At 45.4% G+C, this 27,728-nt stretch overlaps 3 protein-coding genes across 10 annotated transcripts in view; 1 reads left to right on the top strand and 2 right to left on the bottom strand.

Moving 5' to 3' along the window:
- Positions 1-8,179, bottom strand: part of CBX5 (chromobox 5) — a 37,490-nt gene extending 29,311 nt beyond the window's left edge. For both annotated transcript variants that reach the window (XM_059185107.1, XM_059185110.1), the window contains exon 1: positions 8,020-8,179. The gene's annotated coding sequence lies outside the window, so the exon portion shown is untranslated. The remainder of the gene's footprint in view (positions 1-8,019) is intronic.
- Positions 8,180-8,688: 509 nt separating this feature from the next.
- On the top strand, positions 8,689-15,220 carry HNRNPA1 (heterogeneous nuclear ribonucleoprotein A1). 4 transcript variants are annotated; one of them, XR_009356664.1, is made up of 12 exons: positions 8,689-8,840; positions 9,389-9,505; positions 9,799-9,945; positions 10,091-10,301; positions 10,393-10,485; positions 10,566-10,658; positions 10,868-10,942; positions 11,154-11,312; positions 11,882-12,037; positions 12,284-12,349; positions 14,734-14,854; positions 15,079-15,220. XR_009356664.1 is itself a non-coding variant. In XM_059185106.1 (11 exons), the coding sequence occupies exons 1-10, from the start codon at positions 8,826-8,828 to the stop codon at positions 12,337-12,339; spliced, it is 1,122 nt and encodes a 373-aa protein (XP_059041089.1). In that variant the 5' UTR covers positions 8,689-8,825; the 3' UTR covers positions 12,340-12,349; positions 15,079-15,220. The 4 variants fall into 4 exon arrangements, 1 of the variants encoding a protein (XP_059041089.1); XR_009356663.1 differs by having other exon boundaries at positions 12,585-14,854; XR_009356666.1 differs by lacking the exon at positions 11,154-11,312 and having other exon boundaries at positions 12,585-14,854.
- Positions 15,221-17,621: 2,401 nt separating this feature from the next.
- Positions 17,622-24,629, bottom strand: NFE2 (nuclear factor, erythroid 2). Of its 4 annotated transcripts, XM_059185104.1 has the most exons (4): positions 24,374-24,629; positions 22,535-22,697; positions 20,074-20,242; positions 17,622-18,895 (listed from the first exon to the last, which is right to left on the bottom strand). In XM_059185104.1, the coding sequence occupies exons 3-4, from the start codon at positions 20,185-20,187 to the stop codon at positions 17,888-17,890; spliced, it is 1,122 nt and encodes a 373-aa protein (XP_059041087.1). In that variant the 5' UTR covers positions 20,188-20,242; positions 22,535-22,697; positions 24,374-24,629; the 3' UTR covers positions 17,622-17,887. The 4 variants fall into 4 exon arrangements, with proteins under 4 accessions (XP_059041087.1, XP_059041086.1, XP_059041085.1 ...); XM_059185103.1 differs by lacking the exon at positions 22,535-22,697; XM_059185102.1 differs by lacking the exons at positions 22,535-22,697; positions 24,374-24,629 and adding an exon at positions 20,449-21,512.
- Between the last annotated feature and the right edge of the window lie 3,099 nt (positions 24,630-27,728).

Below are 27,728 nucleotides of genomic sequence, written 5' to 3'. Positions count from 1 at the left end.
TTTTAAGGTCATGTCATCGTTTTTATTCAGTTCAAAATCTTTCCTAATTTTGTGATGTCTTTGATCCATGGGTTACTTAGAAGCGTGTTAATATAGTTATAATGTATATATTTCAATTCCACTGTTTTTCTTTCATTTATTTTCAAGTTTTATTATTAGTTATGTAAAATTTAGGGTTCTTGTGTCTTTGTGATGAATTGATCCCTTTATCATCTAATCAGGCTTTGGCTATCTGCCCTACCTACCTCATGTCTGTTAGGGGAAAAAAACAAGAAAAAAACTCTTTGGAAAGTATACGGCAAACAGAAGGTAAGATATCTGATAACAGAGGAAGTTAAAATAACTTTTTAATAAATTTTCTGAACTATCTGTAAGTTATATCTATGCTTGTCTCCAAGTACTCATATAAATGCAGTTTGCCAATGTTTTATCAGATCCCTAGATATAATTTATTGTTGTGAAATACTGAACAAATTAGCAGTATATTACCCTCCACAACTCCCTGTGAGGTAAGTGAGTCTTACTGATTTAGGGATGAGAAAGAAGGTACATGGAGTTCAAGGATCTGTCGCAGAAACCAAACCTAAGATAGATTTCCCAGCCTGTTGGTTGACCTCTTTAGCAGGGCACTTTATTCCGACATAATTATGCCTGCTGACTCAGATATGAACTTGCTTTATTCTAAGAAATGAAGATTATAATCAGAGAAAAACTTGAATTCAATTTGGTTCCTCCTCCTCTCCATGTAATAATAAGAGTGTACTAAAAATTTGACCTTTGAATAGTGCCTTCAACAACACCATCTCAATCCCACATTTTCTAAGTGTTGTTTCTAACAATGAAGTATGATCGAACAGGCACTCAGTTAAGTCTGAAGAGTATGACTGCATGTGAAAAACTGTAGAACCAGCTTCACTATCTAGTTTCATGAAGAAAAATCTGTCAGTGTTTTTGACAAACTACTCTTCCTGGAAAGGAAATCCAGACTATACAGTCCACAGCCTCAGTAGGATGAGTGTGAAAAATGGCCCAACCTGTCCATTAATACCTTATTTTTGAAAACCACACACAATTAACAAATTTGTTACCTTATGTTAATACCCCAAGGATTTGACAGCCAACCAACAAGTCAATCATCTATCCCTCAAATCCTAGGCAAAGGCCTCCACTGGCCCAAAATACTAGAATGAGTTCTTTGCTCACATTTAAAATCACTGGCTTCAAAAAACAAACTCCAAGACAATTCAGGAGTCATTTCATCAAAGTCTTTGGTCTAGAAAGCTATTGGCAATCACCTATCCAATTCTTTCCATGTAAGATGAAGAAACTAGGGACCAAGGAGGGCAAATGGCTCAACCAAGGTTATATCAGTAGTTAATGACAGAAGAGGGAAAAGAATCTAGGTTTCCTGAGCTTTTTTTCCCACTTGCCTCTCATTTTTCAAATAACTTTTTCTTGGAGCACCTAGGTGACTCAATCGGTTAAGCGTCCAACTCTTAATTTCAGCTCAGGTCATGATCTCAGGGTAGTGAGATAGAGCCCAGGGTCAGGTTCCACGATGGGTATGAAACTGCTTAAGATTCTCTCTCTCCCTTGCCCCTCTTCTCTCTCAAAAATAAATAAGTAACTTTTTCTTGGGGTGTGTGTGTGGCTCAATCATGTCTCCGGCTCAGGTCTTGATCCTGGGGTTGTGGGATCAAGCCCCACATCCAGCTCCAGCCTGCTTCTCCCTCTCCCTCTCCCACTAATCCCTGCTTGTGTGTGCCCTAGTGGAGTAAGTAAAATAAAATCTTTAAAAATAATTTTTTCTTGGGGCACCTGGGTGGCTCAGTGGGTTAAAACCTCTGCCTTCAGCTCAGGTCATGATCCCAGGGTCCTGGGATAGAGCCCTGCATCGGGCTCTCTGCTCAGCAAGGGGCCTGCTTCCCCCCCACCCCCTCCCCCCACCTGCTACTCTGCCTACTGTGATCTCTGTCTGTCAAATAAATAAAATCTTTTAAAAAATAATAATTTTTTCTTGAAACCAAAAAGACAAATCACTTAAAGAACTTTTTCCTTATTTTAGAAAATTTTACTTATTGGAGAGAAGGAAAGTGTGAGCACACAGTGCACAAGTGGACATGAGCTAGAGGGAGAGAATCTGAAACAGATTCCCACTCAGGACTCCTTCACAAGACTCCAGATCATGAAAACCAAGAGTCGGCAGTCTAACCGACTGACTAAGCCAGCCAAGTGCCCTATAACTTTTTATTTTGTGAACTAGGTAAAATTTATGGATAAGGGTTAGAGAACTAGGGTGTAGTGGCCTGCATGGTGCCCCCCACAAAAGATATCCAAGTCCTAATCTCTTGAAATTATGAACATTACTTTATATGGCAAAAGATGCGAAAGGAAAAATGTATCCTAGAGTTATCTGGTTGGCCCTTAAACACAATCACATCCATCCTTATGACAGGCAGAGACACAGAGAAAACAAAGAAGAGAAAGCAGGGAGAGGTGAGGCTGACAGCCACCAGAAGCTGGAAGAGGCAATTAAGGGACTCTACTTTAGGGCCTCCAGAGGGGGCTCAACACCTTTATTACAGACTTCTGACCTCCAGAATTTTAAGTATAAATACCTGTTGTTTGAAGCCATTAAGTCTGCAGTAATTTGGGCTAGCAGCCACAGGAGACTATTACACAGGGAACATAAAATTTTTTAAAAATCATAAACTGGATATATATAAACCCAATTACTGATCCAAAAAGAATTGTACTTCAAGTAACCCAAAGAATGTCTAAAACCTTTAAATCCCTCATTTCAAAGGGTAAACTGAGGCAAACAGAGAATGTAACTTACCCCACAAAATACTGGCAGATCAGGAAGACAAACTCCGCAAGGTCTAATATTTACATAGCTGCTAACAAGAACAGTGTAGGTTTTTCCCCAAACATGTTAGCTGATAGAGCTCCTGGACAGACTAAACATAGGCACCAGTTGTCACTGTGGGTGTTCTGCCAACACAAGTGTAAAGTTGTCATCAGAAATGAATATGTGGCTTCGAGTAGCTTACAGAAATTCAACAAAGCTGTATCTTGGATTCTGCACAAGCCAACTCTTCTCAGGATGACCTGGACTCTTTCCCATTAGTACAATGATCAGCTAAAAGGCATCCTTTATAAGGAGGAAAGGAAAATCAAACTTTATGTCAGAGAAAAAAGATTTAATTGCTCAGAATTCAAGTTCATGAATAATGTGTAAATAGCAGCCATATTGAGTCAGTTACAAGTGGTATCTCACATTGTAATTTACTACTTTTTTTTTTTAAGATCTTTATTTATTTATTTGACAGAGGGAGAAGGGAGAGAAAGGGAGACAGCAAGAACAAGCAAGGGGAATGGCAGGCAAAGGAGAAGCAGGCTCCCATCTTAGTAAGGAGCCCAATGTGGGGCTCGATACCAGGAGACTGGGATCATGACCTGCGCCAAAGGCAGCCGCTTAACTGACTGAGCTACCCAGGAGCCCCTGTAATCTACTACTTCTAAAATCAATATCCACAGCACACAGCTTTAATCCAATTTCACGTAAGGTAACTGAAAATAAAAACAGACAAAGCAAGGGGTGCCTGGGTGGCTCAGTGGGTTAAAGCCTCTGCCTTCGGCTCAGGTCATGATCCCAGGGTTCTGGGATCGAACCCTCCGTCGGGCTCTCTGCTCAGCAGGTAGCCTGTTTCCTCCCCTCTCTCTGCCTGCCTCTCTGCCTACCTATGATCTGTCAAATAAATAAATATTTAAAAAAAAAAAAAAAAACTACCAAAACCTTCCCAGATATATAAAAATCCAGCCACTGCAGAGTAATGTTCTCTTTTTCCTTTTTTGCCCCAACCATTATCCTGCTCACCTACTATCCAGATAGCTGTCTTACTGGTTTTCAGACAGACCAGTGAAGATGTGTTATGTTCCCTTTTAGTAAACACTAATCCTTTTAGGTTTGGCAGTAATAATATATCCTTTAAAAAAAAAAAAAAAAGACTTTACTTATTCATTTAAGAGAGAGAGAGAGAACATGAGCAGGGGAGAGAGGAAGGAAGAGGGGAAAGCACACTCAGCAGGGAGCCTGATGTGGGGCTCAATCCCAGGACCCCAGGATCACAACATGAGCTGAAGACAATCTGAGCTACCCACTTGTCCCAGCAATAATATAATATATCCTTAAGTTGTAAGCACAAGTACTTGAAATTTAATTTTGTAACAAAGGCTAAACATCTGGTCTTGTTAACAGACCAGTATAAATGAACCAAACCAGGTTCTCCAAAGGCAAGTCAGTCAGTCCAAACTTAAGATTTTCAATATACCTGGGTAGCTCAGTCAGTTAAGCATTCAACTTCTGATTTTGGCTCGGGTCATGATCTCAGGGTCCTGGGATTGAGCCCCGCATCTGGATCTAAGAATTCTCTCCCTCTCCTACTCTCTGCCCCCACCAGCCCCTGGCTCCTGCACACAAGCGTGCACATTCTCCCTCTCTCTCAAATACAGTAAATCTTTTTTTTTCTTTTTAAGATTATTTATTTCACAGAGAGAGAAAGATCACAAGTAGGCAGTGAGGCAGACTAGGGGTGAGGGGAAGCAGGCTCCCTGCTGAGCAGAGAGCCTGATGCAGGGTTCAATCCCAGGCTTGATCCCAGGACCCCGAGATCATGACCTGAGCTGAAGGCAGAGGCTTAACCCACTGAGCCACCCACGCACCTCTCAAATAAAGTAAATCTTAAGGGGAAAAAAAAAAGTTTTCAATGTGATAGTCTCAAAATATCAATGAAAAATTAACCCACTAAAATTTCCCTACCAGAGAGAAATGTTCATCAGACCTATTAACTCTAACGCTGTAAGAGAATTCACAAAAAAGCAATGTGTACTTGCATACCATAGTAAACCAAGAAGCTTATGTTGAAATCTTTCAAATTAAAATAATCAAATAAAGGGTCATGGTTAATTTGTTTATAAATCCAAGGAGCTTGGGCTAGAGATGGGTGGAATCCATTCAGAGTACTCTAAGACGACATGATTTACCTATTCTTCAGATCAGTTTTCTTTTTTCCCCTATCTGTGGTCTAAACACAGCCACGAAACCACCAAAAACCGACCTGCATTTTTAAAAAAATGAAAGTGTACTGTAGATGAGAAAGTACCAGACTGCTTTGCACATATATTCATATAGTGAAACTTATTTCCATATGTGTACGGGGTCAATGTAAATGTGTATCTTAGCAAGGGTCAAGATCAAAAGTCTGAGACACATTTATCCAAAAGAATTCCAGGAAAGGAAAGGCTTAAAGGAGGAGAAAATCTAATAAGCATCTAATGCAAAGTCCACCTCTGTCCAAAACACATTTGCCATTATTTTAGGCAGCCAAACAAACACAGGATGCAATCGTGTTTAGAGTGCAAGAAATGGTAAAAACTTAATTAAATTCTCCTTTTATCCAATGGAGTGATGATCTCTCTACTTCTGAAGAGATAACTGTTAGGTAGTGATCCATTTATCAAAGGCTACTTCCTAGACACTTCACCCATCTTCTCCCTCCAATTTCCAATTACTAAAATAAAAGATTTTGACAAGATAATCAACTCCAGTATCTGTCATGTTATTTATTTTTATAAGTTTATTTAAGTAATTTCTACACCCAATGTGGGGCTTAAACCTATGACCCAGAAATCAAGAATCACATGTTCCTTCACTGAGCCATGCAGGAACCCCCAGCATCTGTCACTTTAAATCAATGGTTTTCTTCTCTCTCTCTCTCTCTTTTTTTAGTAATCTCCACACCCAACGTGAAGCTTGAAGTCACCACCCTGAGATCAAGAGTCACATGCTCCCCCAACTAAGCCAGCCAAGCGCCCCTACATCAATAGTTTTCGAGTGATTTTGCACCACCACCACTGACACCCCGAGGGCATCTGGCAACGTGTAGAGGCATTCTAATAAGTCACAAATGGGGGTGAGGGAAGAGGTGAGAGGCATATATTAGCTCAAAACATCAATAATGCTGCAAGAAACCCTATAGATCAAGATTGTATTCCTTTTGAACCTAAATATATTAGGGACAAATAACCTTAATCTAGAGTCCTTTAGTTCTTATAAACTCAGCAGAAGCAGCTGCATTATTAGCATACCTACAAACAGTTTTTAATGATACGAAACTGATTTGTCCTCTTGCAAGTGTCAGAGATCACAGAAATCTCTCCTCTGTTCATTTTAAGAGCAAGTAAAATTAACTTTTTGTACAATGTCACAAAGGTCTGTAATCAGAAGTGTACTTCATATATAGTTGAACTTACAGTATTTAAACATTTTTCTATTAACTTTAAGTCAGTGAACAAGAGAGCAATTTAGGTTCTGACAAAACCATCATGTAATGAAAATTTCTTTATTTTTATAAAACATCTTCAAATCAGCTCAGTGGTTGTTACCAACAGGTGATTACAATGTCTGTAAAACACTTTGAAGGAAATATAATCAAGGCAATGGAATAATCCAGGTGATGGCTGACTCCTCCTGTCCCTACCACCCTAAATACCACCCTTGTTAAGCAACTTATCAAAATTCAGGCATCCTTAAAGGAAGGGCAGAAAGAAGGCTTAGAAACTCTCTTTAAAGGTGTAAAGATATACATAGGGGGAAAGTTCCTCAAAGAAGAGACTAAGATAAAAGCATTGAGACACAAATATTGCTTATAAAGTCCTTAGCACAATGTCTCCCTAGCAGGTACTAAATACACACAAAAAAATTATCTTTAAAAATTTGTATTTTTATCCAGAGGATCACCTTAGTTCTTTGGAAAAACAGCACCTTCTCCAGGTGTAAGGATAAAAGAGAATATGAGAAGCAGGTGATTATGACTGGAAACACAAAAACTGACTTTTTCATTTTTAGACACAAATTACAATCCCTGAAAGACTTAAACATTAGAGATCCAACGTCCTAGATCTCAGTCTCTCCCTAAAGATAACACACTTTAGTGTGTAGACTTCCAAAACTTTTTCTATGGATTTACAAATATCTATTTGTCCGTAGAAACATGCATCATTATGTAGATTTTTCTTGGGCGCCTTTCCACGACACTAGAGATTTATCCTTTTGGTTCAAACATTGCAAGTCAGTCGTCCTAAAGAAGTGAGTTCCCAAAGACATATCCTGCCCCTCTCTAAACCAAAAAACTGAGGGTTGCTGGATGATGCACAATGGGGGAGTGTATGTGCTATGACGAGTGCTGTGAATTGTTTAAGACTGATGAATCACACACCTGTATCCCTGAAACAAATACATTATATGTAAATTAAAAAAAAAAAAACCTAAAAAGTGTGAAGTGGTGAGAAGTAACGATATGGGGGGGATGCCAAATTCGAAGCAACACAGGAGCAAACTTATAGTTTCCCTACCAGAAAGCTATGTGGATGGGAGCCTAAAGACTTTGTTAGAGAAGTCACTGTGAATAAAATACGTGCCCGCCGCGCCATCACAGACATTGAATCCTCGTCACAACCCCAAATTTAAGACCTTCCTCTTCTAGAACGCTGATTGGACGACCTGCGCGAGCGCTTTCCGTAGGGTACCCGCCTACTGGCTCCAAATTTGGTCCATCCATTTAGCCGCCCGACTCCTGCATTCCCCATTGGAGTCAACCCGCTGCCTCTTGGAGGAGCCCAACCTACCGCGCGCTCCGTGCTCATTGGCTTAGGGAGACGCTGCTCAGGAGCGGAAAACCCGCCTCCCACATTCCGATGGCCCAAGGACCGATCAGTCGGCAGCTAAAAGTAGAGCCAATTGGCCCATACAGAAGCCAGTCAAACTCTCCGACTGCAACGCTCCACAGAACTTACAGGAATAAAACATCCCGCCCCTGTTCTTCCATTGGTTGGCCGAACCCACCGCTCCCCCTTCACTAGCCCCCACCCCGCGGTCCATTCATTTCACACAATAACGGACCCAATTGGAGTCAGTTCAAGACCTAGTATGGGTAGGCAAGACTATCCGCCACTTACCCGGAATCGAGACCGATCACTCACGCTAATGTCTTCCCTGATCCTCTGTGGTGAGGCCGGACCACAAGACACCACGGCCGCCGCCTTCTGCGCAACGCCAACCGCCCGCCAAAACGGATCCTTCCTTGCGCCTGCGCGACCAATCCTGGGACTGAACCCTTTCTCCGCCCATTACGCCTGCGCAAAACGAGGCATAACTCCCGCCACTACGCAGGCGCTGTAGATTCGCCGCCGTCTCCCGCCCGCCATTTCACGTGCTCCAAGCGCCAAGCGGAACTTCTTAATGCGCCTGCGTAAACTCGCCATTTTACTACACATGCGCTCAGCAGGCGGTCGTTGCAAAAAAAAAAAAAAAAAAGTCACCTGATAACTTCTTTCCTAATACATAGTATTAACCGTGCTTTGTCAAGTGAGTTGAACGTAATTTCGGGCCATGAAGGATTAAAAATTTACTTAAATACTTTAGGTACATTCAAATATGAATGATTGGTTGGCGAGCCAATCACACTAGTTAAGGGTAATATTACTCGGGAACCAATGGCCTCTAAGGGGTGGAGACTACGTAGAACGCCCAAACGGATGACGTTAACAGCAATGCGGGACTACAGACCAATAGCAAGGGGAAGCTATTGTAAATATCCAATCAGAGATACTCAGGGGCGGAGTCTACCAATGCCTAAAGCGAGGAGGCGGGATAAAAAAGCGAGGCCGAAGGTAGGCTGGCAGATACGTTCGTTAGGTTACTCCTTTCTGCCTGTGGACGCCGCCGAGTAAGCATCGTTAAAGTCTCCCCTCCCACCGCCGTCATGTCTAAGTCAGAGGTGAGTAACACGCTGTCTCCAATCTCATTTTCTTCCTCGCTCCCTCCTGAGTTCTGTAGGATGTAGCCTCGTTGGGTTGCTCGCGCCAGCTCCTGCGGCAGTTCTTCGGTTTCTGCCAGGGCCTACCCCTCCCAAAGTTCAGGTCGCCATTTTGTCCTCGTCGTCGCCATGAGGCCGCCGTCCTGCAACATTTGGTTACCACGCCAGGCTTGCCCCTCCTGGCAAAACAGTTAGGCACATTCGATTGGTTTTGTTTTACCTCGTCACAGGGGGCGAGTTTTCTAAAGAACTGCTATAGTTCCTTGCTGGTTATGTATTTTTTAGCCTAGTCCTTTTGTTGCGCGTGCGTCGGAGGGACAGTAGAGACGCATGCGCTCGTGGTTCCCAGCCCCCACATACGTCTCCACTAATGGGGAGAAGCACGTGGCTTGCTGTGACCCGAAGGAACAATAAGGGCTACGTAACGTTGCTGCCTAGTTTTGCAGTTCCTAACTGAAAAGTGTCTGGCGTTATAGCCCATATGTAACGAGTTTTTCCCCTGCTGCTAGTCTCCCAAAGAGCCTGAACAGCTGCGGAAGCTCTTCATCGGAGGTCTGAGCTTTGAAACAACCGATGAGAGTCTGAGGAGCCATTTTGAGCAATGGGGAACACTTACGGACTGTGTGGTAAGACTTGGGAGAGACAAAAGGCCAGTAGAACTAGTCGGTTTACTTGGATTATTTTGTTGTTTAAGTACTGTGCTTATGAAGATTGTTAACAGGATTGTGGTTGAAAATAATTTGGCAAGGGAAGGTGTGGTTTTACTTAATTAGAAGGTACTAGTTAATTTAGATTAGACGGGTAGTGGGAAACGGGAGGACTTTGCATAAAGGGCTGAAAGAATTTATTACGTTACCCGGGATAGAAATGACCAGGGGTTCTGGGGTTTTACTGTGTGTTAAATGAGTTAACATTTCAGGTAATGAGAGATCCGAACACGAAGCGCTCCAGAGGCTTTGGGTTTGTCACCTATGCCACTGTGGAGGAGGTGGATGCAGCCATGAATGCAAGGCCACACAAGGTGGATGGAAGAGTTGTGGAACCAAAGAGGGCTGTCTCAAGAGAAGTGAGTGATACTTTTTCCTGCCTCTAACAATTTAGAAGTGTGTCACTAAGTGCATTTCCCATTTGGGGTTCTTAACACACTTTAGTGATCTTTGTTAAGTATACTTTTGCTGACACAAGAAACTTAATTGGGCTTTCTCTATTAGGATTCTCAAAGACCTGGTGCCCACTTAACTGTGAAAAAGATTTTTGTTGGTGGCATTAAAGAAGACACTGAAGAACATCATCTAAGAGATTATTTCGAACAGTATGGGAAAATCGAAGTGATTGAGATCATGACTGACCGAGGCAGTGGCAAAAAGAGGGGTTTTGCTTTTGTAACATTTGATGACCATGATTCTGTAGACAAGATTGTCAGTAAGTATCAGGGGCATGCTCTTTGCTAGGGGTTCTGAAGTCCACATTCTGTTCAAAGCCCTGAGATCGTGTTTTCTCGGTAATTTTTTAGTTCAAAAATACCATACTGTGAATGGCCACAACTGTGAAGTAAGGAAAGCGCTCTCTAAGCAAGAGATGGCTAGTGCTTCATCCAGCCAAAGAGGTGGGTTTATTTGATAATTTTTACAGACAGCTAAATAATTATAATCTGTATAACTTAACCTTTAAAACTTATCTTTAAAGGTCGAAGTGGTTCTGGAAACTTTGGTGGTGGTCGTGGAGGTGGTTTTGGTGGGAATGACAACTTTGGTCGCGGAGGAAACTTCAGTGGTCGAGGTATGTGTGGTTATAGTTTACCACTAAGAATTAATAGTGAGCCTTGTGGTTCAGTTATCCCTAAAGTTAAATTTTATCTAAGTGTAGTTCTGGCTTCTCAACTAACCAGAAGGTTAAATCTTGAGTATAAAATTAAGGGCATAAATTGTGTATAATTTATATACTTTAAAAAGTAGTTTAAAATTCTGTTTTGTTTTGTTTTTTTCCAGGTGGCTTTGGTGGCAGTCGAGGTGGTGGTGGATATGGTGGCAGTGGGGATGGCTATAACGGATTTGGTAATGATGGTAAGTTTAAGGAGTATATAGGTGAACTTTCGTTTGGCAACCTTTAGACTAGGTTAGTAAACTAGTCTATGACTAGTTAGTAAACTAGTGCATGACAAGCTTAGCTCTGATAACAAACAGCATGCGGTGTGCAGGCTTTTAGGCATTACATTTGCACAGGTTTTGATTGTTGAATACTTTTGTCTTATTGAGAAGAATTGTATTCTTGTAGGTGGTTATGGAGGAGGCGGCCCTGGTTACTCTGGAGGAAGCAGAGGCTATGGAAGTGGTGGACAGGGTTATGGAAACCAGGGCAGTGGCTATGGCGGGAGTGGCAGCTATGACAGCTATAACAACGGAGGAGGCGGAGGCGGCTATGGCGGTGGTAGTGGTAGGTATCCAGTGATCCAAGTACTTGGTGCAACAGCTAGATTAGCCCTTTAGAGTTTACGCCCATAAGGGGATTTGATGCTCTTAAAAGCATTATGTGGTACAGTGCATGGTATTCTTTTTTAATGGGCTTGCTAATGCTACCTCCTCCTAGCTTTAAGCTGGGGCCGCCTCACTCCCAAGATAGATAGATGGTTAAGTGGATAGCGGTGTCTTTAATCAGAATTAGATTAGCTTCTAGCAGGATTTAATATTTCAACTCCTTTGGGATCTTAGGCACTTAGTTGATATATCCAGCATGTGTTTGTAGTGCCCTTGATGGGTAGTAGCCTTCAAAGGCTCTAGACCATCTGTTAACCCCATGGTAAGTTGGGTAAAAATTCTTAAAGTGTAGTGGATTACTCAGCTGAGTGCCTTGCCCAGAAAAGGATGAAACAGATAATCGAATGTTGGAGTCATCAGTTTGGGAGGAAGGCAAGCAGAACATGCAGCTTTTTTGGCTCTGAGGACTAAATAGAATTCACAATTGCCATCTTCAGTAGCATATAAAGGCCCTCTTCTCATTCCTAGGAAGCAACTTTGGAGGTGGCGGAAGCTATAATGATTTTGGCAATTACAACAATCAATCCTCAAATTTTGGACCCATGAAAGGAGGCAATTTTGGAGGCAGAAGCTCTGGCCCTTATGGTGGTGGAGGCCAATACTTCGCCAAACCACGAAACCAAGGTATCGTATATATGCAGTGTTGGAAGTGCTAGTTACCTGTAGCTGGTTCTAGCAAAAAAATACTAATTTTTAGGTAATGTTTGTATAGTAGTGAAACACTGACAATTCAAAGCTTTTAGGTATATGCAGTCAAATTGGGAAAGTCAAGTGAGCTCAAACTCTGGAAAATATGGACATCCATTGCCCCCAGTATAAAAAATTTTGTTGGCACTTCCAAAGATTAACAGGGACATACTCTCTTCTTAGGTGGCTATGGTGGTTCCAGCAGCAGCAGCAGCTATGGCAGTGGCAGAAGGTTTTAATTACTGCCAGGTAAGTAAACAACTTTTTATCTTACAAGTTAATTTTTGTAAATGATAATGAACCCAGTAACCCTAATGTAGCTGAGCAGTGCAAAGTAGTTAACATTATAATTGCAGTAAAATTTTGAATATTAAGTTAATATTCAGATCAGCAAAATTTGTGGGAAACAAAAACTTGCTATTGGATTGTAGCCTTGAGTCTTAATATGTTTAGATTAACAACTTTATTCCATATTGTTCAACAGGAAACAAAGCTTAGCAGGAGAGGAGAGCCAGAGAAGTGACAGGGAAGCTACAGGTTACAACAGATTTGTGAACTCAGCCAAGCACAGTGGTGGCAGGGCCTAGCTGCTACAAAGAAGACATGTTTTAGACAATACTCATGTGTATGGGCAAAAAAACTCGAGGACTGTATTTGTGACTAATTGTATAACAGGTTATTTTAGTTTCTGTTCTGTGGAAAGTGTAAAGCATTCCAACAAAGGGTTTTAATGTAGATTTTTTTTTTTTTTTTTTTTTTGCACCCATGCTGTTGATTGCTAAATGTAATAGTCTGATCATGACGCTGAATAAATGTGTCTTTTTTTTAAATGTGCTGTGTAAAGTTAGTCTACTCTGAAGCCATCTTGGTATACTACCCCAACAGTGTGAAGTTAGAATTCCTTCAGGGTGATGCCAGGTTCCATTCGAAATTTATTTGCAAACTGCTTGGGCACAGAAGGCATTGTCTCCACAAACCTTGGTGTAGTTGAACTGACAGTTAATGTGTTGTGACCTGGAGTTCACCATTAAAAGGTCACCCAAGCAAAGTCCTGGAGTTTATTTGGTTATTAATATGATTGTTGGCACATCCTATGCAATATATCTAAATTGAATTATGGTATCAGATAAAATTATAGATGGGATTAAAGCTTGTGTATCATCCATTATCATGTGTAATCAATAAACGATTTAATATTCTCTTGAATGGAATGACAACTGTATGGATTTGGGACTGGCAGAGCTTTGGACTTCCCTACCCACTACCCCTCATAATGTTGAATGCTTCTATCACAATTCAAGTTCAAAACTCTGCCAGAGAATAGAAACCAGCTGTTGGCTAATGCCACCCCATAAGTCCACAGATTAGAAGTGTTTGGGAGACCTTTTTAAACTGACCAGCACCAGTAAGAATATCTTATTTTTAATACAAAAACAGGCTTACCTTAAAGGAAAACAGCAGTTTTACTTGGTTCTGGTGGGTGGGTCCCTAATAGAGGTTTATAGATTAACCATACTATTGAATCTGTTTGGACATTAAAATTATGGAGATGGTGAGGAACCTTATTATATTCATGCAAACTGCAGTTTTCCTTTAAATATGGTACATCACACAACCATCCTAAAATGTTAATTGTATAGAAAATGATTTTTATTTAAAGCCTTTTACAGTTACTTAATATCCAATCATTGTTATTTGTTACATAGGTTCTTTTGAGCCCTCCCTTGGTACCCTCAATTTCAGTGCCATTGTACCTGGTAGCATAGAGAATTGTTTATCACTAGGACTGTGTATTCCATCCCGTGGGTGTGTTACTTGGAAGTTTGGGGAGGAGGGTGGTGGGGGTGGAGGGGAGGCGGGTGGGAAAGCATGGTTGATAGTTCCATGAGTTTGATATTGGCTGAGTTTGCAATGGCAGGTGGAACCTTAACTATTGAGGGAGTTTGCAGATACCTCAGGATTCGTGACAATGCCTTGTAAAGATCCAGGAGAGATGTTCAGCTACTAGGAACTGCTAGCAAGTATAGCGCGAATGGCTCCGAGCTCAGACACTCTACAGCTGAGAGTAGACACTTGTGGTATGTGGAGTACAGATAAGCCAGGGGCAGGCCACGGAGGGAGTGAAGTTTCAGTGACCATCGCAAGAAAGGAGGCAGACAAGAGTAAGGCACACCTGACTCTTAGGACTAGCAGTCAGAACCAGGAGGAAAGGTTTTATTGCTATGCTGGTAGGTAAGAACAGATTTTACTTCCATCCATATAGTGTTACCTAAAATCCAGTTTTCTGTTATATTTTTCTTAATGTATTGAGCCAATACTAGTCCAGTTAAGCTGAACTTGGTTTTTCTGGAGATCAATTGCTTTAAATTGACACCCTAGACTTGGCTCCCAAATGAAGGAAGTAAACACTAATTCTTCTATGACAATATATTTTTGCCCTTTAATTTTGATTTATTTCATGCCTTCCTTTAATCCATTTCCTTAAAACAATGGCTCAAAGTAATGCATTAGAATCTTCCCCAAAACATGGTGGGAGGGAGGGTGGACCATTAATTTTGGCGGGTGGGGGGTTTTACCCGGAGTTGGGACTTGGTCTCAGAAAAGCTAGTTCTAAAGGTTGTTTACTTTTCTAGGGAGGAGTCTGCTACTCCAGGCTAATCAACTCTCTTTAAAAAAACAAAACAAAAAAAAAAATACAAAAAAAAAATACAAAAAATAATCAGAAACTCATCTGTCCAAATTTATGGCTAAAAGGTAAGCTTTTTATGAACTTGTTCAGCAAAAGTGCTTGGTATTACCAAAGTAGAGAATGACAAGCTGCCTAAGAACAAAAAAAAAATGGGATCTCATAGTCTACCATTTTGCCCACAAAATACCTAAAGCGGTTGAATTCCCAGTAAACAGAATGAGTAATTGGCAGAATCTTTCAAGTGCATATGTAAACACTTCATAACTTTTTCTTTCTTTCTCTCTTGCAGCAACATCCTTCCTTAATGAGGACAACCTTTATCTGAGCCACTGCCCCTCATTTTCACTGCCATGGGGTTATTAGCTGCTATGCAGCTTGAATTAATCATTCAGTTTTATGAATGGACTTTTTAATAAAATGCTTTTAACTTGGTTCTGTTTCACTTTTTTCCTTAAATGATAATGATAAATCAGAATTTTTTAGTGGAGTTGTAAGTCCTTCCCCTTCATTCCTTAACTTATGCTTCCTTGGATCCTTCTAAATGAACAAGTAAAATAGGTATGTTAAAGGTGGGACAACATAAACATGTTAAAATTACAGGTTGAAATTGAGATTCAGGGGGAACAATTAGGTTGTTGGGAGTGCTTCTCCCCCCACCCCATCTCTCCCCAAACTAAATAGTGAATGATAACTTATTTGGCCTTTAGGAATGTAAGTGGTTCTATTAACATTAATATGTAAAATTTATCCCATCAGCAGCATGGTTTAGTGAAATGAAACTGGCTCTTGCCCACTTAGAAGTAAGCTGTTAACTGTTCCACAAGCCTTTATTGGCCAGCTATCTCTGGCTTCCAAAAAATCTGGAACCAGGTAAAGCTTACTGGAGGGGAAGAACAAGTTTTTCAGAAGTAACCCCAAAATTTGGGAGCTGTAATTAAATCCCCCAGCAAATGTTTGAACTTTAATCATCTTCAAGAGGGGCGCCTGGGTGGCTCAGTGGATTAAGCCGCTGCCTTCGGCTCAGGTCATGATCTCAGAGTCCTGGGATCGAGCCCCGCATCGGGCTCTCTGCTCAGCGGGGAGCCTGCTTCCCCCTCTGTCTCTGCCTGCCTCTCTGCCTACTTGTGATCTCTCTCTGTCAAATAAAATAAATAAAATCTTTAAAAAAAAAAAAAAAAAAAAAAAAATCATCATCTTCAAGAGAAGATCCAGCCTCAATTTTCAGCTAATAGAAGGGGTAGGAAGGTGTAAATGTATACGCAGTCTCCATTGTTGTGATTTTAATTATCACATGTTGCTTGAAGTTACCTAGAACAGGTTTCTCTTCACGGTCATGGTTTAGAAGGAGGGCAACTCAGGCCATCAGTTGTTGGAAAAAATGGAGTCCTGTATCTGTCATGTATTTTGCTACATGCTTTACAAATACAAGGTTGATGGTAAGTTCTATAATTTTAGATGATTACCTGTTGCAAGTTTTTGCAACCTCTAGAATAGAACCTAGGTCATACTCTAAACCGTTCCACCTTTTGCTTTAGTTAGGTATTAAGTTGTTTGTATGGTCTTGACCTGCTGCAGTTTATCTGTGGGATGGGGGCATTTTTCCCCATTATAAAATCAGTGCCTAGAACTGTACTAGAACCTAGGTGCTCAGTGTTGGGTACAGGTCAAATTTTGCCTCAGAATTACTACTTAGGAGCTTCCTTAGAAGTGAAATCTTAACTGATGTCCCTTAGGTGAACAAGTTTCTGAACAGGTAATCCCAGGCACTTCCCTTCACAACTTGATTCTGCATTTTCAATTTCTCGAGAAAGTTGACAAGGTGTCTGTTTTCAGATCTATTAGGAATCAGAAGCTTTAAACTTTTCATTCCCTAATCCAGCTTCGAGACCACATTTCTGAGAATCTTAAAGCATAAAGACTCCATACCACTTTGATCATCATCTGCTTTTCATAGCTCACAGCTATTTGTGTAGAGCGTCTATCAGAACTTAAAAGTAAGTTTTCATTGTTGGAGCTAGTAAAGTTGAGTAGAAGTGTAAATAGAAGTAAAATACCTGCAAAGAGGTAATTTGTGTTAATTCAGTAACTGGAAAGATCAGGAACCACCCAACTCCAGGGAGATGAAGGTGTAGTGTCTGAGAAGTTTGATGGGACTTCAATGTGATAAAGGATTCTAGAACTTAATGCATTCACTTCAAGAAAGCAAGAGACCTAGATCTTTGAAGATCTAGAAAAGGGATGTCCTGAAATGAAGATTGGATAGTGTGTCTAATGTAACCAAGGAGAAGAGTTCACCAAAAGGCATAACCTACTCCACAGGAGAGCAGGTTTTGCCCAGACTCAGGTATGAAGTCCCTCGAAACTAACGTCCAGTCAAATTCTCCAATCAAGAGCATCTCTGTCTTCTGAGAGAGCTCTGGCACATCAGGATGAGGACATCCTATATTAGTAGGCAGGAGGGAGAGAACAGAAAAAAGGCCTGGGGGCATTCTAGACTATTCTGTGTTCCAAAGACTGACAAAGGAGAGGTCTAAACCTCAGCGACCTTGCACAGAGAGGTAGCCAGTGCTGCCTGCAATCCCTGCTCTGTAAATAGTGGGCCACCAGGGAGGGTGGGCCTCCCTGGTGATTCCTCAGATCACCCATGATCTCGGGCTCTGAAAAAGGAAATAAAGGTGGTAAATCACACTGCTCAAGCCCAAATTTCTTGTGTATCTCTCATACAAAGTTGTTGGGGAAAGAAACAAGCTTGGCAGGATTCCCCTCCCGCCACTAACAAGCACTAAACTCAGTACTGAGCTTCATCACTCTCTTGAGAAGGAAGACACAGTAATTTGTGTAGAGCGTTTTATAGACCAAAGCTCAAACAAGAGGTGGAGGTTGGAGACCTAGGAAGCTGAATCATGGAAAAGAGATTCCAACCTCCCCTCATACACTTGTCTCAAGGCAAGCCTTACTGAATACACCTTGGGTCCTCCAAATGCCAGGTTTCCCATTGTCCCCTTCTGGTCTGGAGAACCCAGCTGCTTCTGGGGAGAACATTTATCAGAAGGGAATAAAGAAAATCTCCATCACCAGTCCCACCCCTCTGGGCCAGCTTAGTCTGTGGCTTCCATCTTGGTCCCCCGGGGCACCAGGAAGATGGCCCCATCAGCAGCCTGTTGGAGAGCATACTCTTCAGGGGAGTAGCTGTTGCCCGCTTCATCCCGCAGGTGCTGGAAAATGTCACAGTACAGCTCCGTCAGCTGTTGGCGCATGACCTCCAGGGTCCTGTCAGCCTCCCCTCTGGCCCGGAGAAGCCGTTCCCGCTCACTGCCCAGCCGCTCCAGTTCCCGCTCCAACTGCACAATGGTCTCCAACTTTCTCTTGCGACAGTTCTGGGCGGCCACCTTGTTTTTGCCCCGCCGTCGGATGTCCCGGACTAAGGCCAGCTGGCTCTCCGTCAGTGGGTATCGTGCCAACAGCTCGTTAAAGTCATCTACTGGCAAGTTGACAATCTTGTCCGTCGGGAAGGGAATCTTCATAGCCAGGGCCCGACGCTCATCCCGACTCCCCGCCTCCCCCCGTGCAGTGGACTTGGCCCGCACCGGGCCTGAAGAGGGTTCTAAGGCTAAGGGGTTCTCCGCAGGTGGCAAGGCATAGTTAGGATGGGCCAAAGAGTTGGGCATAAGTGAATAGGGGTACTCCACTGGGTACATCTCTACATACTCACTGCGCCGCCGACCAGCCTCTGTCCCCTCCAGCTCAAGAGATTCAGCGTCACTATAGTTGAGGGATAATCCTGAGTCGGATTCTGGGTCTTCTTGGGGCTTGGGGGGCCCCACTGGCAGCCCAATGTCCAGGAGAGCCAAGGGGTCTGGGAGGGGCTCACTGAGCAGGCTCGAGAGGGTCAGTGGCTTGGAGACTGGGATGGCCATGTTGCCATAGGAGTATGAAGGCTCTGGGACCTGAGATGTGGGTGCTGGAAGCTCATAAGGTGGTGGAGGAAGGGCGAAGCCAGCATCTGGGTGAATTGAGCAGGGGCAGTAAGTTGGGGGTGGTGGGGGCCCAGGATATGGGGCTGGGGCTGGGGCCTCAAATGATGGCTCACTTGGAGCGTTTAGGCCCTGCAAGAAAAGACAAAGAGGTTTTGGAGACAGCCTGAGGGACAGAAACCAGTTCTTTCTCCAGAAGAAGCTGGGTCCTTCTGAAAGACACAGTGAGATAACAGGGGAACATAAAAGTGCTAAAAATCATTCAAAGCTTCTTGTAAGGTTGAAGCTATTTCAATCAGAAAGCAGCTTAAACAGGAATGGAAGTCACTGATGTCAGACTTGGGAAAGGACTATCTAAGGCTGCAACAATATAGAATCTCCTCCTCCTCAGGAGAAGTTCTTATTGGGTTGAAGTGGCACTTCTTCCTTTAGTTCCTTCAGGAAGACAAGAAGTTGTTATCTATGATGACCCCCCCACCTCCCCAAACCCTTTCCTGCTGTGGTTATCTAGGGTCAAAGGGTCAAATTCAGACCCTGGCCATCCCATGGGTTCCCAGCAGAGGGAGCTGCTGAGCAGGAGGAGGGCTCAGGGCAGATCTTGAGGGCCCAGGCATTGCAACAGGGGAGAAAAGAGGGGTGGGGTCAGTGGGCAGAGCCAGGTCTGGGGGCTGAGGCACCTTGGGGAGCCAGCACAAGCTCTACCCTCTCCTCTTCAGTCCCTCTCTCCCTGCCCAGGTGCAGAGAGGAGGAGAGAACATGTTGGAAAACAGGGCCCCCAACCCACATGGAGGAGACACCATGCTCCAGCCCAGATGGGACAAAGGCATCATTGTTAGACCAACAGACACCCCTTTGTCCAACTAGCAGGAGGCAAGGACCCTGTCATAGTCTGACACCCCCCCCCTTCTCCAGGCCCCTGAATTACCGCTCTGCTACCTGAGGGAAAGGGGCCCAGCATCTGAAGACAGGGGGAGGAAATGAGGGAAGAAGATGGGCAGGATTGGAGGAGAGGAGTTCAGAAGGGAAGAAGGTGAGAAAAGAAAGGCGGGGCAGAAGGTGGGATAGAGAGATGTGAGCAGTGTGGCTGCCCAGAGAGCTTATACTCTTCCCCACCACTCCTTTCCCCTGCTCTTCCACACCCTTTTCCCCTTCATATTCTGGTCTTCCATCCAGATCTCCCTCCTACTCCAGCCCATCCTTTTCCAGTGCCTGGAACATTCCCTGCTTGCTCCAACCCCCTGCCTCAGGTCCCAGCCAGACTCTGTATTTTTCTGCTCTTCCTTTTCCCAGGTACCCCCGACCCTGCTCACCTGCAGCTCAGTGATGGACATGATCTCTTGCCAAGTCAACTCCATCTCACCCAGCTCCAGAGCGGGTAACTGTGTCACCCTGTTCCTGCTCTGCTGGGGAGGACACGGGGGCATCCTACTGGGCCAGGGCCTGGTCCCGGGTCCCCAAAGCCCAAAAGGCCCCAGCAACCTGTGTCAAAGGAGAAAGAGGTTTAAAAAAAGATCTAGGTTAAAGCATGCCCCGCTAGGGGCCAGCAACTTTGTCCTGCCTCCATGGAGATCTCCCAGCAGCCTCAGCTGAGAGAAGGAGAGGCTTCATGCCCTCAGCTCTGTTGTCCTCATCAACCAACTCCTTATGCTACAAAGGCTTTCCCTGCCATGTGATCTCCACCTCACCTGCTGTGGCTGTAGTCAGGTCCTTTGGGAGCACAGTAGGTCTTTACCTACTTTTTCAGACAAGGTGCCTTCCCTTTCCCCTTCTTCTTGCTCCCCAAAACTGTATCAGCGGGCAGGGAAGAAGTCACATCTTCTGGGGTTGTTTTTCCCCCATTTTCTGGGGCAATTCCAGGGATCACTCCTGCTTTCCCCCTCGGTCCTCTGTTTTCCTCCTCTGTCTCATCCTCCAAGGTTGAGAGTGAGTACTTCGGGATCCCCAAGGAGCATGTTGTGGGAAGAGCCAAGCAGATAGCCCCTCCCCTTCTCTGAGATACGGCCCAGGCCTGGTGGCTGATAGCAGTTCTGCCTTCTCCTCCTATCCTGACTCTGGGCTCCCCTGCTTGAGCCTGATAAGAGGTTTATCAGCTGGAGGCAGCAGAGGAGGAATGGTCTCTGGAGACACTGGACCTCTGTCCTATGGCCCTACAGGGTCATCCTGGCCATACCCCAACCCAAACCACCAGGCTTCCAAGGTTCCTAAGGGCATACAACAACCATAGCAAAAGCTTATTAAGCACTGTCAAGAGCTATGCTGATGTTTTACAAGAATTAGTTTGAGAATGATTTTCACAAAGATTCTATAGGGTCCATTCAGAAATTGAGACTCAACCCTATAAAGAGCCGGCATACATCTGGAATGTCTACTAGCCAACTCTGCTAGCAGGCAGCAGCCTCTCAGACACCTTCCCATCCCACTCCTGAGTCTCCAGACTCCAAGCCTCTCCTGGCGGTTCACCTCAGTCAGTTCATCCTGTGATATCTCTTTTCTTCTGGGGGAGTATCTCTTTGGAATCTTAAAAACACAGTCCCCTTCAGCACCCCCACCCATGTTTGATCTGGGCTCTAGCTGCCAGTCAGCCACAGAGCAGCCATGTGAGGCTGGGCAAAGCTGTCACACTGCTCTGAGCTTCTGTTTCCTCATTTATAAAACTAGGGAGTTGGAGAAGTCGAACTCGAGGTCCCTTTCTGCTTGGGCAGCTTACAGTTCTCAGCAAACCCTCACCCCTGTCTTCATCTTCTCCCTTCTATCTGCCCCTCTCCTCATCCCACCTCCCTATTCCTTAACACCTGTCTCCCTGCACCTGCTCCCCCAGCCTTCAACAAGAGAAGACAAGTAGATTTCACAGGGACCTCCCAATATCTTCTGGCCAGACACAGCACCCCACCCCTACCATATAAGTAAAGGCAGGCAGGCTGGGAGAGGGAGACACTTAGAAAAGAACAGAGGCCAGGACTGGATGACCTCAAATTGCATGACCTTAGATCACTACAAGGATGGCCTATCACAGCTATCCAATACGAAATCCACTCTTTGACTTAATCCAAAATTAGTAAGGACTGCAAATTATCTTTTGGAAGGAGGATCTCCCTAGTTCTTGCCCCCTGCCCCTTTGTTATACTGCCATCCCTAGAGCTGGGAGCTGGTGTAGGCCCAGGAGCTTGGCCCGTGGGCAAAGTGGGTGGGGTGTTTATGTCTGCCCAGGATGCCATTTCAACACCGGAACCCCACCCTCCCCCACCCAGGTTCGGGAGGAAATTGCCCAAAGGCAAAGTGAATGGAGAAGGGGGTTAGGGGGCAGGGACAATGACTCTTGCCTCATAGTCCTTCACACCATACCCCCCACCCCACCCCAACTTTGTCCCTCCTTGTATCTTCCTGGATCTGACTCGCAGGTGCAGTGCAAAGATCCTGCCCTAGGAGGCAGGAGACCAGGTTCTCTGGCCTTCCAAAAGCATGACTTTGGTCAAATCAGTTCCCCATTCAGTCTCTTCCATCAAATGGAGATAGGACCAGAGAAGTTCCATGCTGCAGTACACGGCATCTAGCTCAGGGAGTCACAAACCTGATTTTGCACCGAATTCACCTGTCGTACTTCTAAAATCACAGGCTCCTGTCAGTATCCCGGCCCCTCCAAGGCCCACTGAATTGAATTCATAAGTGCGGGTACCCAGTAAGCAGCATTTTAACAAGTGCCCTAGTGTTTCCGATGCCAGAGGCCCATCCCACCTTGAAAAATGCTAAACTAGTCCAACCATATGTACTTACAGGAAAGAACACAAAGCCAGAAAAGAGCCTGGCAAATGATCTCCAGACGCAGGCTTCAGACCCAGGCTAGGCTGGGTTCTAGGCTGTCCTGGTCTCTAAGACTAGAATATCAGCCCCTCCTCGTGCACCTTTGGGACAGGGAAATGAGAATCCAGAAGGGTCCCTGTGGGAGGCAGGAGGTCGGAGAAGAGGGAGTTGATGAGAATCTCTAGATCAACTAGTTCCAACCACCTCTCTGGGGCAGTGGCAAGCTTGCACCGGGCCGAAAGGGAATAGTATGGTTTCCCCTAGATAGTCAGTGGTTGTTGGTGGTCTATACACCAGGCATAGGCCCCTCTGGACCTTAGGAGCCTACCTTTCTAAGGATGGGCCTGGGGGCCTGGGTGACTTGGACTGGGAGCTAGTGATATAGAGTAGGGAGGACGGCATAGTCAGAATTGACTCCAACGAAACGTCACAGAGGATGCAGAAACAACAGCTCTTGGGAGACTAGAGCCGGTCTCCCTGTGTCCCTTTTGCTTTACAATAAACAGTTCCCACTTTCCAGTTTAACCTGCACTTTGAAGTCACACAGCCCTCTTCCTCCCTACCAACATGTACCAGGTAGGACTGGCGCCATCTCCAGGGGCTATAAGCCATCCTCCTTACTCTGATCCTTAATCTGATGGTGCTCCCCAGAAAGCTCTTATCACAGTCTCTGAGTACTCACAGAATGACACACAGCTTTATATTCAAGAATTCAAGATGAGGACCATTTGTGGGGGTGCCTTGATGGAGAGAGCGAGAGAAGGCGCTTGCCTCTGGGATCCTGTTCTGAGGTTTAGTAGGTCAACCCACCTCTCCCTGTGTCAACAGGAGCAGTGAAAAGATGGGGAAGTATCAGGGAAACCTGGGGTGTGGAGTGGCAGGTGAGCAAGCTATTTAGAAATATTAGGAACCATCCCCAAAGAGGGAGAGACACATAGAGGTGAACAGAGGAAACCGGAAGAGAGAGGGAGAGTTGATCAGAGTGAGATTTAGTTTCCTGAGGACATACACAACTCAAACAGGTGGATGGGAACAAGGCAGAAAGGAACAAGTTTCTGTTATCCTCATTCGGTCCTAGAAACCAAACGCCAGTCATTTGGGGGTCAATGACTAGAGAATCCCAGCCCCAGCAGATCTGTTACCTCCCCTCTTCTCTTCCACTGCTACCCAGCCTCCTACTTTCCCAGCTGCTAAGATTTCCAGTCCGAAGAAACTGTACCGGGGTAGGATGCCTTCTTCTCCCTGTCAGTTCTAGTGAGCTCAACTGCCCAGGCCCAGAAGGAGCAAAGGAGGCAAGACCTCAACAGCTCTGCGCCCACCATCCCATCCTTCTGCAGAGCTCCTCACCCATCCAGGTATCCAGGCATCCAGGGTCTCCAGTTCCTCACCTTCCCCCAAATCCTCCCAGCTGGCCAGTCAGGGCAGCATGATGGAATGTAGTAAAGGAAAGGGGGGTACCATAGGCCTAAGATTTTGTTGGCTACCCCCCCTGGGGGGGGTCACCCTCCTGCTGAAGGTTACTGGGGGTCACCCCCACCCCCTCAAAGGGGCCTCAGAGGATGACTGTCTGGTCCCCACCTACATACAGCCTCTCACCCAAGAATCTCAAGAGTGCTCAATAAGCCATCTAGGTTCTCTCCCAGATGAATTCCCAAAGATGTCTAATTCCCAAGCCAGGGGCAGCCAGGGAAGGCCCGAGGTCTCCTGCGGGTGTGCGGAAAGTTGGTCATTTTCTCCCTCTGCCCCTTCCACCTCCCCAGCTCGCCCGTGGGATCCCACTGGAATCTACCTCCCACCCCGCTCCTCAGGCACCTGTGGCAGGGTCCGAGCTGGGCGAGGAGAGAGATGTGGCTCCCGTTGCTGTCTCTGGGGAGGCTGGGCCTGCGCTGACACCTCCCGGGTGAGGATCCCTGCTACCTCTGGAAACGGGGGAAGGCCGCGCCCCGCCCCCGGGCCATTTCTGAGCGCCGAGTGTGGAGGCTCGGCCTGAGCACGGGGAGCGCCTGGTGGCGCACCAGCCTCCTCTCTGAAGACCTCGGCCTGAGCTCTCCGTCCTTCCTCCAGCCCTCCCCTCTCCCCGTGGCCCTCCTCTCCTCCTGCCCCTTCTGGCCAAGAGAGGAAACTTGAGCCTGGTGTGGTTTCTGCCCACACCCCGCCCCCCACCTTGCTCCCGGCCAGCGGGGGCACACATGGCTTCCAGCGCCTCTCAGCCCTCCTTCCGAGACCAGGAGTCCAGCCAGGCCTGCGTTTCTCCCTTGCATAGGATGAAATCCAACCTAGTGGCCCATTCCAAGGTGACCTCTAAACTTCATACAAGTCTAACCTCCTTCCTCTGCCCCCTAACTCTCTTAGGGACAGGGAAACTGAGTCATAGCTGCTGAAGATAGGGACCCAATGTCTAGTGTCCCAGCTGTTAAGGCAAGTGGGCTTTTAGGGCATTGCTTTTATTTAAGGAAAGCCTCGGGTCTGGGAGAGAGGGAGGGGAGCTATTTTGGGGAGGAGGGGCAGTGGCTGCTTTGATGTGTCCTTTCACCTGTAGCCTTCTCCCCTCCCCCAGCAGCCTCAGATGTCCTAGGACAAAGGCCTCTTTCTTGGCCAGGTTTGTTGTCAGTGTGTGAGGGGAGTTAGATGTGCACAGGGCACCCAGCAGCGACAGTATTCACCTCTCTTAAAGGGGGCCCTGGGTGCCCTTTGTCCTCCTTTCTTCCAGGCAGGGCATCCCAAACACAGGGCAGCCTCATCCTCTGGACGGGCCAGCACATGTCTTAGGATATTGGGTTGATCCCCCAGCACCCACAGCAGCTCTTTCTCAGGGCAGGAAGTACCCCCCAGAAGTTGCTCCATCATCCCTTGGTCTCCAATGCACAATCCAAGACCCAGGCCAAACAGATCTCTCTCCAGAGACCACAGGAGTCTTGTTTCCTTCTAGTTTCCCGTTAGTGGCTCTCAGCTGTAAGGAAAGTCCTTCCCATGTCTAGCTTCAGTCCTTACAACTGCAGCTTAAAACTTTTTCTCTATTTTTTTCTTTGTATAATAGTTCAAGTTCTATTGGAAATCATTAAAGACAGGGAGGCGGATGGGTGTCACCCCAAGGCAGAGCTGGCACCCAACCAACATTCTTTGATAAGATCATGTTCACTGGGGGTGCCTGGGTGGCTCAGTGGGTTAAAGCCTCTGCCTTCGGCTCGGGTCATGGTCTCAGGGTCCTGGAATCGAGCCCCGCATCGGGCTCTCCGCTCAGCGGGGAACCTGCTTCCTCCTCTCTCTCTGCCTGACTACTTGTGATCTCTGTCTCTCAAATAAATAAATAAAATCTAAAAAAAAAAAAAAAAGTTTATGTTCACTGTTAAGATACTGAAAATATTCTGTCCCAGTTCATAAAGAATAGCTGCTGGGAGTCCTCCTCCAAGTGTTCCCCGCCCTTACACCCCTACATCAGCACTACATTTCTCCCTTGGGACCTTCCACAACCAGCAACACAACCAAGCAACTCAAGAGGCAGTTTGATATGGCTTCCTGGCAGCTTGTGTCTGTGCGGGGGTTGGGAGGCTGGGGGTGGGGGGAGGATGAGGAGGTGGGTGTTGATCAACCCCCACACTACACCCATGATTAAACACTTTGGGTTCTGGCTCTATTCCAGGAGATCATGATTCTATATGCATGATCCTTGTGGGACAGGAGGGGACCCATGGCTTCATGGCATGTTACTTGTGGGTTCAGAATCTCTTGATGACCTGGGCATGAATCTAGGTCACATACCTGGAATCTGGGCATTCAGATATAGCTCTCTCAGTGGCATACTTATTCGGGCCCCTCAGAGGGGATGAGGGGTGATGATAGTCACACTTGTGGCTGATTAAATAATGATATCAGGTTACAGCTGGTGAACAAACATTTACTGAATGAAAACTACCAACTCAGGGCACTGTTGTGGCATGGCAGATACAACTGTGGATAACACAAGCCTCATCATTCATTAATCCATTCAATGAAGATTTATTGAGTGTCTACTATGTTTTATACTCCAGGAACACAAAGATGGATAAGATATAGTCTATGCCCTCACTCACAGTCTAGATGGGGAATTACACTAATAAAGGTCAATTACACTAATAAAGGTCACCCAGAGCACCTGGGTGGCTCAGTCATTAAGCGTCTGCCTTCAGCTCAGGTCGTGATCCTGGGGTCCTCGGATAGAGCCCCACATTGGGCTCCCTCCTCAGCGGGAAGCCCTTAAAAAAATTAAGGGCTATGAAGTTGAATTTCTGCTTGATGAAATTCAGGAAAGTCTTCACAGAGGAGATGACAATTGAGCTGGGCTGTGGAGAATGACTAGGGGTTCACAAGGGAGAGAGAGGAAGAAGGGTATTCCAAGCAAAGATATAAAGGTACAGAGCCATAAAACATAGGGTAATACTTTGGGTCTACTAGGGTGGGGCGTGGGGGTAGGAAGTACTAGAAGATAAGCCCGGGAAGTTTGGGGCAAGATTGTAAAGAGTCTTGAAAGTCAAGCTAGAGAGGTTATATTTCATCTTGTAAGCAATAGGCATTTACAGAAGTGTCTGAAGCAGTTACTGCTTATTTCGGGGGGACAGACATGAGCAAGTAGGGTGAACTAAGTGAACAGACAGCCTTCACTGAGGCAGCTTGGCCAGCCAGAATTGTCTTTCCCACCTCTCTCCCACTCCCCTCCTATAGGAAAAGGCCATGACTGCCATTCCCACCCTGCATCCTGAGTCCAGAACATGCTTGATAGCCCTCAGGGGTGGGAATGGTTCCTTCAGCCTCCTCTTCTCTGATTCCTGATGTCCAGAGTCAACAGCCTTCTCTCTTCAGTCTCCTTTGTCTGATTTATGATTAGCAGGGGATTAGGCGCCTGGATGCGTTGGATAGTGCCTGTGGCTTGGCAACGCAGGATCCCTAGCATTTTCCAATCCCAAGATTCTCCTGCTTTCGGCAAAGGTAGCAAACAAAATGTGGAGAAAAACATGGCAACATGTCTTGACTGTTACACCATTCTCCATTCAGGCTGCTCACCTATTCTCAAAAGTCTGACTTGTCACCCCGATCAATCCACCCTCCCCACCCCGCCCCAACGCATGTGCACACCGCCACCAGCATTAGGTCAAGCCACAGGCAATGTTGCCAAACACCCCACTGGGTTATG

Source organism: Mustela lutreola, chromosome 8 (genome assembly GCF_030435805.1).
Source record: "Mustela lutreola isolate mMusLut2 chromosome 8, mMusLut2.pri, whole genome shotgun sequence".
Taxonomy (NCBI): domain Eukaryota; kingdom Metazoa; phylum Chordata; class Mammalia; order Carnivora; family Mustelidae; genus Mustela; species Mustela lutreola.
This window is presented reverse-complemented; position numbering and strand designations above follow the sequence as displayed.